At 24.2% G+C, this 14,652-nt stretch overlaps 2 protein-coding genes across 3 annotated transcripts; one reads left to right on the top strand and one right to left on the bottom strand.

Annotated features, from left to right (window-relative positions):
- Positions 1–848: 848 nt before the first annotated feature.
- LOC113553007 (secretory carrier-associated membrane protein 1) lies at positions 849–3,551 on the bottom strand. 2 transcript variants are annotated; one of them, XM_026956104.1, is made up of 9 exons: positions 3,181–3,551; positions 2,573–2,668; positions 2,206–2,346; positions 2,060–2,138; positions 1,855–1,983; positions 1,620–1,776; positions 1,456–1,557; positions 1,264–1,384; positions 849–1,188 (listed from the first exon to the last, which is right to left on the bottom strand). In XM_026956104.1, exons 1-9 carry the CDS (start codon positions 3,241–3,243, stop codon positions 1,069–1,071), a joined length of 1,008 nt encoding a protein of 335 aa, XP_026811905.1. In that variant the 5' UTR covers positions 3,244–3,551; the 3' UTR covers positions 849–1,068. The 2 variants fall into 2 exon arrangements, with proteins under 2 accessions (XP_026811905.1, XP_026811906.1); XM_026956105.1 differs by lacking the exon at positions 2,573–2,668.
- Positions 3,552–3,923: 372 nt separating this feature from the next.
- On the top strand, positions 3,924–8,600 carry LOC113553009 (U3 small nucleolar ribonucleoprotein protein IMP3). The gene is made up of 4 exons (XM_026956106.1): positions 3,924–4,166; positions 4,224–4,331; positions 6,554–6,760; positions 8,396–8,600. The coding sequence occupies exons 1-4, from the start codon at positions 4,030–4,032 to the stop codon at positions 8,490–8,492; spliced, it is 549 nt and encodes a 182-aa protein (XP_026811907.1). The 5' UTR covers positions 3,924–4,029; the 3' UTR covers positions 8,493–8,600.
- The last annotated feature ends 6,052 nt before the right edge of the window (positions 8,601–14,652 follow it).

Here is a 14,652-nt window from a genome sequence, read left to right as displayed (position 1 = left end):
ACCAAAGAGGTTAGTAAATTCAACCGTCTTGTCAGTCGGCGTGACGTATCAATATATTTTCTACAGAACAAAACGCGGTCCCAGGCCATGGAAACGTCACAATTGCATAAATAATATATTATGAACGAATACAAAATTTGTATTACAAATAAATTAATTAATTTGTCACGTGAATGGCCATCAAAATTCATGACAAGTTGAGAATAAGTCATCATTCATCATAATAATAATTGTAATGCTCAACAATATGTAGAATTTGTCTGTAATTTAACATAAAATCATTAATTGTCAAGTATGACCAGTGGCGCAAAAAGGTCTTTAGCACCCTCCCCCAACTTCAAATTTAGTACCCAATGTTTTATATATCTGTTATTATTTTAGTGAAATGCCATCAATTGGTAAACTGTTATCAGTCTTAGCACCCCACGTTTTGGAAGTCTAGTTGCGCTTATGAGTATGGGGTTCAATTACTACACAAATTAAATTTCATATTTTTTTTTTACTAAATTTTAATGTAGTATATTATTATTTTTTTTAATTATTTGATTTGTGCACATCTAATGGCAAATAAGATTGTATTAAAGAAATTCAAGTTAAACAAAATTTTTTTACATTATTTCATATAGTTAAGACATATTATATAGGAATGAATATATATAATAACAAACAAACAAACTTCTAATGACGTAAAAATTGTATATAAAACAATAAAACCATAATAAATTATCATAAAATATATTATGTTTATATAACTCCGAACTCAATAGAAAAAAAGGATAATATATAGGATAATTAAAATCCTAATAATATATAATTTGTAGGACAAAATAATTTTGTATAAGTCCTAGTGATTAATAAAATACAAACAAAAATGACTCATCATAATGAAATTGTTATCATTTCTGCTTGAAAATATTTGAATAATGACTATTACGCTAAAATATGCGAAAGATTAAATGTTGTTTTCAGTTGCATATGTACAATATCGATCACAATATAACAATGTATATTCTGAAGTAATATTAAGTGTTAAATAGAATATATATTGAGAATGCATGATTTGTTATTTTAAAATCTGATGTTGGATGCTATAACATTGGAGACTGCACCACTAGAAATAACACCAGAACGGAATTCTTCTTGTGCTTTAGCAAAACTGGCGCCTGAACTACGATAAATTCTATGAATCTAAAAAAAATTAAATTATAAAAAATAGGTAATAGTGCAGCAATGATTAATGACTATGCTATTTTATTTTTTTACTTTGGTCAACAAAAAGAAGTCCATAGTTGCACCAAGAGAAAAAGCAATTCCCATTAATGTCACCAGAGTGCCTAAAAATGGATGAGAGTTCTCGTAAAGTCTGACAGCCATAAACAATCCACTGCAAAATTAAAAATACAGATTTAAAAATTGTTACAATAATACACTTTATTAAATATTAAAAATAATTACCAATAACCCGATTCATATGTGCCCAATGCTTGAACTACTGCTATAACAAACTGGATACAAAACACAAAGAAGTAAAGCATGAAGTTGAAAGAACTGTCATCACTATAAGAAAAATAAAATAATAATTAAATGTATAAAAAAAACTAGAATTTTTTAATATTTACCGAAAAGCTTTATATCCTGGGCGGAACCAAAATAAAAATGAAAGTGGTACTAATATTCCAGCATAAACAATTGAAAAAATAAAAGTAGCTATCGCTCCAGTTAAGAAAAGTAACAAGGTACTAATCAATATATTGCAAGCTAGCAAACCAGTATGGTCTATAAAATAAACATTTGTTATTAACTCAAGTTATTTGCAAGTAAATTAGTATATTTATTTTATTTTTAGTATCTTACATAACCATAAATAGTATAGTTGTCTGACAACATGTTGAAAATCTGGTGGAATTTCTACACTTATGTCCAAATAAAAACATGGTTGATAGCAAAACCCTTTAGGTAATGGTGGCCAATTGTTTTGACGAACTAGAAAAATTCATAAAAAAATATTTTTCATTAATTTTTATACGAACAAGAGCATATATATTAAAATAACAAATACCATTTATTGAAGCGGTACGCAATTCCTCTTCTCTTTTATCTAATTCAGCTTGTCTTCGATCAAGTTCAGCTTTTCTAGCCTAATTAAAATATGATACAAATAAGCATAAATTGTGTAAAGAAATTAGTAAAAAACTAAGTATTTACCAATAAATCAGCTGATACATCACCAGGATTTCTTCCATAAGCAGGAGCAACTTGTGGAGTAACTGGATACTCTTGTGTTGGTGACATTACAGCAGGCATAGAATTCAGTGGTGGATTGGCTGCACCTCTTACAGGAGGTTTCTGTAATAAAATATAAATGTAATGCAGTCTAATTTAATTTAATTTTATGATGCGAATAAACATTTTTTAGATTTTACTATAAATGTAAATTATAAATATGTATTACATATCATAAAAATTAATATTAAGACAAATCACAAAAACATAAAACTACTAAAACTAAAGAATAATGACTACACAAAACATCTATAGTAATAATTAAGTACAATAGCTATAATAATGTTACCGCATTGTTAACAACATTTTGATCCTTTCCAAATGGATTGAAGTCTTCAATTAAAGACTGTACTTTATTATTTGTTAGTTCTTTGACTGAAGGGTCCTAAAAAAATAATTAAAACACAATTTTTCCCTTATACTAAAACATAAATTATAAAGTTACATTTTTGTACATTATTGCTTATTTATAAATCGTATGACTATTAATATCAAGAATAACAATAATTGCTTTTTAATCTATATATTACCTACCCGTACCTATCTAATGCAAGTTAAATTATTAAGCAGAATAAGTAGATGTATACATATCATTAACAAAGAGCAAACTAGGAGTAAGTCAAAAATTCTTAACATTAATTTTTCCCCAAGGTACCTAGTTTTAAAATATAAAATATTTGAATCCCATAGTTTATGAACATATGTGATGGACTCTAAGTTAAAACATATTTGACCAATACATTTATATTTAATTATATAAAAAAAAAATTACATTGTAGTGGTTTATTAAGTAAACTAGATAAATGTGATCGTATTTTAGTAAATAAATTATTTATCTAAAATAAAATAGGACCCACAACTTTTATTTAAATTTGAATAAAAAACATAAAAAGTTACCTGAAAAGGATGACCCACAGAAGGGGTGGGATCACCAAAAGGATTTTCGTCTGGTTCAGCCATAGTTAATAGTTATGTAATATGTAAAATGCTATAAGCGGAGCGACACGAGCTTGTTATATTTTCGTTACTGTTAAGTATTATACAAAACAGTGACTGTGACTACAACTTGACTTCACTTCAAGAATAACATGGTCAAACGTTTACCAAAATGACAAACCCAAACACTAAAACAAATGATTAGTTAACGGCAGTCTGATTATCATATAATATTTCTATGCGAGTATACGAATGACGACTGCCGAAGTGCCGAACGCCAAAGTGCGAATTATTATGTTAATCGACGAAAGATTATAAAATGACGGAAAAAAATTCACAGAATATGTGACGTACGCTATCAATAAATGGAAAAAAAAACTATGTTACAGTGTGTGAACGAGATAAATGTATTGCTAACAATAATATTAATATAATAATAACTGTCTTACGATTACTCAATTACTGTGAATAAACTCAGAAAACAGTCCAAAATAAAATAATTATGCAATTACTTTTATTTGCACAAGTGCAATATTATTAAGATTTATCATTTTGCACTTAAAAGTTTAAAATAATCTTGGATAATTCCAGAATGAAAGTAATAAAATGTTGGACTTCCTGTTGACTGATAACGAATTTTCCATTTATCATAGGGATTAGACATTATCTATTATCTTATCATTTAACTTTTATGATATCAGACACGTTTTGGTTATTTTGGCATGTTGTTTACTTGTTTAATGTTAATTATTTGAAATTTTGAATTGCGTTTATTAATTAATTATTAAATAAAACCAAAATAGTATTAAAATGGTTAGAAAATTAAAATTCCACGAACAAAAATTATTGAAGAAAGTTGACTTCATATCATGGGAACTGGACAACAATTTACACGAATTAAAAATCATGAAGAAATACATGATTCAAAAACGAGAACATTACACTTTGTAAGATAATAATCTATCAAATTAAGAACTATTAATTGTATCCTTGGTATGTTTTAGGTATAATAAGTTATCAAGAGAAATAAGGACTCTAGCAGAAAAGATTAAAAGTTTAGAGCCTAAAGATCCATTTCGAAATGAACGAGGTGCTCAGCTATTAGAAAAATTGTAAGATTAAATATCTGATATATTCTCTATTCTTGAATATTGAAATGAAAAACAAATTTTAAATGTAAAAAAGTGTAGGAATTTTACATTTAAAACTAAAAATAAAAGTTATTATTACTTATTAATAATTTGATTGAAAAATTTAAGTACAAACATAAATTTAATTCAACTGGAGTTACTTAATTTTGTTTAAAGTATTTAAAAGCCAATATCTTACTGCTAATTTTAAATTTTGTTAAATTAATTGTATAGTAGTATCTCAATGATCTGTCATTCACTAGGCATAATGGTAAAAATAATTATTATACCAAAATCAACTTTTATTATTTGCAAGTTTAATATATAAACTTGATAATTATATAGATTTTCTATACTATTTTAAATTAAATTGTGATTAAATGAAATTAATATTTTTTTCATTGCATATTTCTTTTATAATCTATTATAACCACACGTCGACACTTTCTTATCTAAATTTATAACTATTTGAGAAATATTTAATATTTCTTAGTATGTGTTTAAGTTAATATTTTATCTAAATCTGATTTGAATTGAAAATTAAAAAAGGTGGAAAAGTGGGTACTACTCTATTGTATTGTAGGTTTTGAGTAAGTCACTTTATTGGATGTGTTAAATTTAAATTCAATAATTTATGATTGCATACAAAAAACAAGTGTAGGTGGAGATGGTCTGTCAGCCTATATCATTAAGTATATTTCAATTTTTGTTTTTTGTTACAGTTATTATTCATTTATTTTATTTTTAATATTATTTTAAGCAAATTTAATTTTTTCAATAATTTTCCATTTATCATTTATTATATTATATTATTGTTACTCACTTTGAAAACAATACTAATTAACCAGTGAAAAACAGTTTGAATATGTTAATGATATAAATAGGTAATATCTTAAAATTAATCTATATATTTTACAAAATATCATTGTGTAAATTTCATTATGTACATACAAGTTTGAAGTCCTCTGTGAATTATGTTTTTAAGTTATAACCAAATAATGAACATCATCATTATTTAATTATATAATTTTAACTAAATATGAATTTCAAATGTCTATAAAAAAAAACTAGTAGAGTACTTACAAGGACGTCATACCTGCATATGTTGTCTCTGTCTTACGAATTCGCGTTTAGAAAATTTAATTTTATGCTGTTAGCTTAATATTAGAATCAATTTACCTATGATTAAACTTAAAGGTAATAATATTATCTAGGACATCTCAAAGGCTTTTGTTTATATTTAGCATAAAATTGAATCTACTGAACGTAAATTTGCTATGTTTACGTTCATAAAACAAAGACAACATGTGTGGGTATGACATCCTCTTAAGAGTTATGTGAAATATTGTATTATATTTTTAACCTTGCCTTTAAAAATTGAAGATTATATAAATTAATTATTGTTAGTAACTTTTCATGATTTTTACAAGTTTGAACTTCAAATGCATATAAAAACATTAAATATTGTGCCTATATATTTTTGATATGTTTGTACAGTTATAAAAGTAACTTAGGTAGGAAATTGTAATAAGTTCAATAATTTTGATCTGAAAATTAATTTTTATTAAAATTTCTAAAAATAAGTTTTATTTACTGATATATAGTTTAAAAACTTATAAAAAAGCTTGTATTAAATTTTGAATCTTAAGTAAGAATATTAAAAATGTTATTTTTAACTATAAAATAATTTGCTAATTATCTCACTTATTAATACTAATAAAAAATTTTTATGGATTTATGCTCAACTTTTTTTTAAATTTTTTATTAACAACTTATGAGAACTTTATATTACATTTTTTAGGTTTTTGACCAAGCAACATTTTTTTTAGTCAATTAAAAAAATTGTAAATGTCTATCTATAGTTTAATAGTTGTTGAAATATTTTGAAACATTATGTGTAGAATATGATGTGTAACACTTGATGAAAAATTCAAATGTCTATTCTTATTCATTTATAAATTAACAAAATAAAGAAATCAATTTTATCAAAAACTTATTTAGCATAAAAGTTCACATTTTTCCTTAATTATGTAATTTTTCCCCGATTATTAAGGAAAGTACTTTGAATTTTTACTTTTTACTTTTGAAAGAATCAACTAAATCCAATTTACAACTATAAACCATCTCTTGAGTTGAAAATTTAAAATTTTTATCATCCCAAAAAAAAATATCCATTATATATCAAAATAAGTATTTTATTTTAGATACATGATGGGATTAATAACAACAAAAAGGAACTTTGAACTTTGTTCAAAGATAACTGCATCATGTTTTTGTAGACGCCGATTACCTGTTATAATGGTTCGGTCTAAAATGGTTCAAACACTGAAATCTGCTATCACCTATATAGAACAAGGTCATGTTCGAGTTGGTCCACAGTTAATAAAAGATCCAGCATTCTTAGTATCAAGGTATGTCAAATATGTTGTATTACATTTTTTGGGGGTAGGGATAACCTAAATGTAAGCTTATGATCAGTTAGTCTAATATGTAAATATTTTAAAATATTTATAATTATCTTAAATTTTAAAAAATACCCGAGAAAATTAAGTTGTATATCATGTAAGTAATATTTACCTAATATACTATTCATCTATATTTCAATAATTATTATACTTTAAGCTTACCTTTTCTCTCTGTACATAATACTCAAATTATTTGCCCTTACTTGTATAATTAAACTTAAAATAATTATAATTAAGGTTGCACAATGATATGATATAAATATTGGATTAATAAATATATTCATGTACAGTCGACTCTCAATAATTCAAAATCTTCGGTAATTTGAAGTAAATACTTGGTCCCTTGAAAATCACGTGGCAATTCGATCAAAAACAATGTATTTAAGTACACTCGGTTATTCAAAATTAAATTTTGTGAAAATTGGCCACTAACACTTGACAATTCAAAGTATCATTTGTTCAATGCTCGGAAATTCAAAGTATATATTCAAAAATGAAACTAAATTCAATGAAGCAGAAAACCATTACAAATTTCTTCAAAAAATAATAATCTTTTATAATAATAATTAAATTTACATAGTATAATTATTATATAGCTTAATTTAAAATTTAAAAACAATAAATAACTCTTAATATGTACAATATTAAAGAACAAAATTTTTTTCTTAACTCTATAATTCAAATTTTTTTTGACCTCTCGTTATTTCGAACTACTCAACAATTCGAACTCTCGGTAATTCGATGTTTGTTGAAAAACAAGTCCTGTAAACTTCGAAATATCGAGAGTCGACTGTACATTGTGTTATATCAACATATATATATACATCACATTAGTGATCACAGTATCGAACAAATATTTATGACAGATATAATAACAAGATGTATAAATGATTTATCTGATGTTGATTTATTTTTGTATTCATGTTGTTAAACCTTAATATAATTTTACTTTGCACTCCTAGCCTTGAATTGTTTAAATTATAAATAAATAAAGATAAATATTTCTCAAAGACCAAAATATTAATTTTCAAGCAACCAAAGTCAACCAAATCATTGCTGGCGTTACAAGTGATGTATTATGGAAGTATTTTGTTTCTTAAGTTGACATGTCATATTGATATAATACATTAATACCCATGAAATTAATATTTGGTTTTTGGTCTAATATATTCAACAAATTAAAACAATATTTATATCCAAAAATGTATTGTTGTGTGACTTTAAAATATATAATCCTAGACATTAATCCAATATTAAAATAATGACAGTAATGCATACATATTTTTTTATATTATATCTATTGTAAACTGTAGTATTATAGTATTGTTTACTCAAATATGATAATGTAACCTATATTTTAAAAAATATGGGGTTACACTGATATCTTGTGTTTTCCGAGTCTGACCTTTTATAATACTAAAAATCAATTAATAATTTATAAGTTGTTTAAAAACATTATAATTTAAAAAAAAAAAAACTTGAATTTTATAACTCAATATGATTTACAATATTTTATTAAATTTAAAACAAAAGTTTAAACAAAATAAAAATATTTAACACTGTATAATATAATATTTTCAGACCTTTAGAAGATTTTGTGACATGGGTGGATAATTCAGCTATCAAAAAACGTGTTCTTGAATATAATGACCTAAGAGATGATTTTGAGATAATGTAACATAATAGTTAGTAATTTACTTTAATTATAACTGATAAGTTGCTCTTTTAAATTTTTATACATGCATATTTTGTTAGTTATTATAAATAAACCATGTTTACATTTAACCATTTTGTTTTGAACTACCATTGAACATATTATTATTTGAATATCTTAGTGTTGAGTTTAGGTGTGAAATTTGAACTCGTAATTTATTAGATTGCTTAAAAAATAAAAAAATAAATATTAGATAAGGTTTAGCTGAACATTTTAGTATAGTTTTTTAAAATAAATTTAAAGTTTTTTGTTATAGTTCATATGGGTTCAATTATTTCTAGATACTTATAATTTTAATTTGTATATTGATAAATAACTATTTTTCATTTTTTTTTTTAATTATTGAAAATTAAATTTTATCACGTTTAGTGCCAAGATTAATAGTTTAAGTTTGTTAATCACTATTCTCTTGAAAACTATATTTCTATAAATATATTTTTATTTTATGTTATTCTATTTTATATTAATTGCACAATAATACTCTAATAAAAATACATTTAATAAATATAAAATAAGGAAAAATAATTTCATATTACAAATTATGCATATTTAATTTCAAAATCCATACCATATTACATCACACATTCAGATTTATATTAAAACTAAATTCTTAGTCAATATTAATTAATGGGTTAAGTGGACTAATTAGTGATGTGATAACTGCACAGTCATTATGATATTTCCTGATTTTGACAATATATTGTGCAAAGTTAAACCCTAACTTTGGCCATATTATATCATTTCCCCATCTAATAATTTAAACTACTTTAGTTTTTACCTCATTTAATACATATTTATAATAATTAGTTTTAGTAATTTAATGTTTAGACTAATTACATATTTTCCTAATGTCATTTTTAAATATAACTCTTATTTATTAATTACTGCACAATATGTTTTTATCAAATCATACTTTATTTAGACTATACTATGCAAATAGTAGTACAACTCTCACATAACTATTAAAAATAATTGTAATTGTACAATCTCTTAAATTACAAATATTATTACAATATCTTTAGTAAAAACTAATTTTTCATTCATTAAATTTGTGAGTACTTAAATTATTTTGATAAGCTAATTTTTTAGATAAAATAATCTTTACATTGCCATAGTTAACAAGATAATATTTAGTTTGATTTAGGTATGTGTTTAAAGTAAAAGTAAAAGTGAATAATATTTTTGTACTGTTTATTAATTAATAATTATCACACTTTTGTTCGATTATGTTATGAAAATATATAAATATCACCAGTCAAAATTACAATGTGTTGTATTTACTACATTTATGGGAAACATTAAATCTATTTAAAGTAAGGTAATTTAATCAAATAGTCAAAATATATTTTTCTAATTAATGTTATAATGTCCATGTCCCATTAACTATGTCCAAACTTTACAAATAATATGTCAATATCCTGCCAGAATAAAATATTATTGAGTTTCCAAAAACAACGAGCAAAGTGTATAACATAGCCTGTTACATAAATATTTATATCTAATAATTAAATAATTGTTTATTAATACTTGAATTTCCAAATAGTTTTATATAGATCTGTAAGAGTTGAATGTATTTGAACACATCATTTGCAATCATGTATTGATTCACTAACTGCATTTATGTTCAACATATTTTTGATCAACATACTGTTAATAAATAATTTTTAATTATTAATTTATAGGTACAAAAATTTTAGTAATTTTAGATAAATATAGAATTTTAAGATATTATGTAATATATTGCGCATTAAACTATTTTATTTTTTAATAATGAAAAACAATAATGTTTTCATAGACCATATAATTAATGTTTGTTCTTATAATCTTAAGATTTAAAGAGATAAACATGTTTCCATTTAACCATTTGGTTTCAACTTGTTACTCAACATATGTTATTTAAATATTCTTGTGTTGAGTTCATGTGTGAAATTCAAACTCGTAATTTATTAGTGTTTAAAAATAAAAAAAAATAAAACAGTTTTAGATAAAGTTTAACTTAACACTAGGGTATTTTTTTCTTAAATAAATTTAAAGGTTTTTTATACAGTTCATTTGGGTTCATTTCTAGATATTTATAAGTTACCATAATGTATAAATTGATAAATATTAAATAACTAATTTTCTAAGGTTTAATTATTGAAAATTAAATTTTTTCACGTTTACTATTTAGTGTTCAGATTGATAGTTTTTGCTATGTTTATCTCTTTGTACTTCTACCTAATATTGATAGCGGTTTTAATATATATATATATATTTAATCTATTTTATGTCATTTACACAATTATACATTAGTATAAATATCTAACTAACATAAAATAGAGTACAAAAAATGTTGATTAATATATTATTTATTACTATCTATTCAATATCAATTATTTCAAATAATAATTACACACTACAATAAATGAATATTTAATTTACATTCTTATTAATAATACCCATATTTATTTTAAAACCAATAAATTATTAGTAGTATAACTTAACTTATATCTAATAACTGATTTTAAGTACTTGAGTTTCCAGATGGTTTTATAAAGATATATAAGAGTAGTTGAATGTATATGAACACATCTTTTGCAATCATGTCTTTCTTCACTGGCTACATTTATTTTTAACATATTCTTGAGTAACATACTGTTTATGAATAATTTTTAATTATTAACTTATAGGTATAACAACTTGGGTAATTTTAGATAGATTATAGTTAGATCGTTATGTTCAAAATATTATGTAACATGCTGACATTCTGTCCATTAAACTATTTTAGTTTTTTTGTAATACAAAACAATTATACGTAAGATTAATCTATGCTCATACTTCATATAATCTTGTGTTATTACTTTCATATTCATTTAAATTATAATATAATAAAGCTGACTAGTTTGTTTGTTTATTTTTTTTTTTTTTTTGTACGCGCTTTATCTAACATTACCTGTCAGATTAAAAAAGTTATTTTTGCATTTGATAGCCCAATTCTTGAAGAAAGTAATAAACGCTAGTACCCTTAAGAGCCATGCAAAAAGAAAAATGTCAGAAAGACGAAAACGTAGTAATAGTGCTAGCGGTCGTTGCAATGCGTAGTAGGTCGGGTCTCGGGTGTCAACAATGTTCACATTGTCAATTAATGATGAAATAAATTTTAAAGAAAATTAGAAATTAAGACTAAAAATATTGTCTGTAAAGAAATAATTTAAATTTTTTATAAATAGAATCCGATTTCTTTTAAATTAAACGGCGTATGCAACTGCGGGGCACAGCTATTATATGTATTATATTATAGAAGTGATATTGACGATATTGTTTTTATAATTCGTACAGCCAGTAAGTTTTTAATAACGAATCAAATAAAATTTCAATTATATATTTATGTATGATATTATGTTGATGTGTAATTTTTTTACGGGTAACAAAGTTTAAGGAGTAAGGACAGTCGTCAGTCATACTCATACATAAAAAAAACCTCTTTATTTTTCAAGGTATACATGGATTCAGAATTGTAATATAAGATTGTGACCTACTTAATATTCCATATTATCCTAAACACTGACAAAAGATTTGCATTGGGTGAATTATGTTCTGTCGGCAATTGACTCATACTCTGGTAGTCCGGTTAAACTTGGGTATCTGTTAGAGATCGAAAATAATGTCTTTTAAAGTTATAATTTGTTTATTTGAAATCAATATCAAATCAAATCATTGATCGAAAAAAAATTACATCATTTAAATTAGTAATTTAATAAAGTATAGTGAGTTACATGATGTAGGTACTCACAATTTTTTTAGTATTTTTAGTAGTCTTTATTCGTTTAATTATTTTTCCATTGTAGTTTTTTTTTTCTAGACGATTATTTTAAGCAATGATTTAAATATTTAGTCGTTCACTGTTTACTGTTCAATAGTTACTTTTAACTCATTTTAGAGAAGGGTCAACTGGGTAACTGAAGAATGACCAAGATTCAGGATTCAGGAATAAGTCAATCCGTGAATTAAAGACGAAGTTACAATCACAAATTCACAATTCACAACTCGCTGTGTCCACTAATATATTATTTTCTGATTGGCTTATTAAAACACGGTAGTAAAAGTCTTATTATACCTACCAAAAAAGGAACCACGATGACCATGAATATAAATTTTATTTTTGACCATGGTATAGAGTATATAGAAAAATATTATTTTTGTATACTTGTAGATTCTGTTTTAACCCCGGTGTAATATATTATATACTTTTAAACTATTTACATGTTAATGATTACTGACTAGGAAATTAATATTTATTTATTTTAATATTAAATGGATTTGGTCCTAATTATAAATACACTATGAGTATACTGTATACTAAATACATAACATTTTTAAATATATAATTAATTTAACAGAACAAAAATTAGTCATATTTTACGTATAAAAATAGATATATCAATATTTAAAGAAATATGATTTTTAAATAAAAAACATAAAAATTGAACCAAATGGATCAATCGATTTTTATCGAAGATATTACGATATTTCAAAAGATCAATTGTTTTCCGGTTTTTTTGGTATAACATCCGTAATAAAAATGAGCGACAATTTTTTCAAACACATTCAAATTGAGTGCCTTAAAACACATTTTGAAAAAAAAAATTGAAAAACGAGCTTGGGCCGTAAACTAGATTTAGTATAAATCTAGTCAAGCACCCCCTCGAAATTTCAATTTTTTTTTTTTTGAAACCTATGTATTACAACGTTTTGAAAATTATGATGTCAAAAGTTTTTTTGGAAATCATTAGTTTTAAAGTTATAGACTACTAAGTTCACAATTTTTAGTGTTTTCGCATGTGCAAAACATATTAATTATAAATTAATTTTTCAATTTTAGTTTTGTTACCTAGGCGAATCAAAGTTTTAAAAAATTTTGTGTAAAACTAATAAATATATTAATCGAAAATCAAAAACTTTTAAAGAATAGGCACAAACCACAAGCTAAAAAAAATTTTGTAGGGAGCGACTATATACTTATAAAACTATAGATTAGGTAGGTCACACGTTAGGTTACATAATGTAAGCTTAGGTCTGCTTTTACTCCATAACCCCGAAGGAATCCCTCTTCTACCACACAGGTGGACTATTTCCAACCCCAGAGGTCCGTAGGACCTCGAGTTGGGGGACTGGAACCGGCAGGCGTAGGGAGCTACTATATCAGCGATCCTCACTAGGGTTTTAGAAAGGACCGCACATAAATTGCATATTTAAATTACCACTACCATCCATGCCATGAAGTGCTATTACTGAATAGCTCCTCCAACAAGCCAATCATGACCTATTATATACATCCTCCATCTATTGTGCTTATTGTAAATATATTTTGTACAGATTGTAAAAAAAAAAAAATATTGAAATTGCTTGTGGGCCGCATTAATGGAAATGATTAAAAAAAAATTAAAATGAATTAATTTATTAATTTATTATTAAGATCATTAGTTCGCTTTTCAACAAACTGATATAATTAAAAATATTAATTTCAAATATTATATATTTTATTGTTATTACCCACGGATTTTCAATATTTCCAAATGCAAAAAGTGTTTTATATCATTGATAAAAATGTTATTTTCTTTCGTGATTAAATCAAATTAGGGAAAAGTAATATTTTTAGTAATAGTTCTATAATGACGATTAATATTATAAAATACAGGTTAAATAATAATCTTTCAATTCGTGTCTTAGCACTCGTACATACGCACATATTTGTCGAACCGGTGATTTATTAAAAATAGAAACGATAAAAATAATAAGATAATAAGATAAGATGAATAAAAGTTATTGCATATAAGTGTATAACATTACACTGAAACCAAAAAAATAGCATTTTATTTAAAATGTACAATTTTATTTTAGTGCAAGCTGCACAAAATTTTCAGAAGGGCCACATATTGTCACTAGTTTTCATGAAATGTGGGAATTTATTTTAAGTTTTAATTTTTATAAATAATAGTATAACATAATTTGTAACCATAATATTTTTTTCGATTTTTAGCAATTAAACATTTTATTTAATTTAATTAAATAAATTTAACAATTTATGTTCTTAGCATAATTCACTATTAGAATCTGATTCATTTGACGCCTGATCATCTAAAAT

This window comes from Rhopalosiphum maidis, chromosome 2, assembly GCF_003676215.2.
Source record: "Rhopalosiphum maidis isolate BTI-1 chromosome 2, ASM367621v3, whole genome shotgun sequence".
Taxonomy (NCBI): Eukaryota; Metazoa; Arthropoda; class Insecta; order Hemiptera; family Aphididae; genus Rhopalosiphum; species Rhopalosiphum maidis.
Note: the sequence above shows the minus strand (reverse complement) of the source record. Positions and strands in the feature narration are given on the sequence as shown.

What these genes read in the sequence shown, in the direction of transcription:
- LOC113553007 (XM_026956104.1), bottom strand. Translation starts at nt 3,243, where the DNA reads ATGGCTGAACCAGACGAAAATCCTTTTGGTGATCCCACCCCTTCTGTG. An exon ending in CTGTGGGTCATCCTTTTCAG is followed by an intron (nt 2,669 to 3,180) that starts GTAACTTTTTAT and finishes TTATTTTTTTAG; the next exon opens with GACCCTTCAGTCAAAGAACT. An exon ending in CCAGGATATAAAGCTTTTCG is followed by an intron (nt 1,558 to 1,619) that starts GTAAATATTAAA and finishes TTTTTCTTATAG; the next exon opens with TGATGACAGTTCTTTCAACT.
- LOC113553009 (XM_026956106.1), top strand. Translation starts at nt 4,030, where the DNA reads ATGGTTAGAAAATTAAAATTCCACGAACAAAAATTATTGAAGAAAGTT. An exon ending in AAACGAGAACATTACACTTT is followed by an intron (nt 4,167 to 4,223) that starts GTAAGATAATAA and finishes GGTATGTTTTAG; the next exon opens with GTATAATAAGTTATCAAGAG. An exon ending in CCAGCATTCTTAGTATCAAG is followed by an intron (nt 6,761 to 8,395) that starts GTATGTCAAATA and finishes TAATATTTTCAG; the next exon opens with ACCTTTAGAAGATTTTGTGA.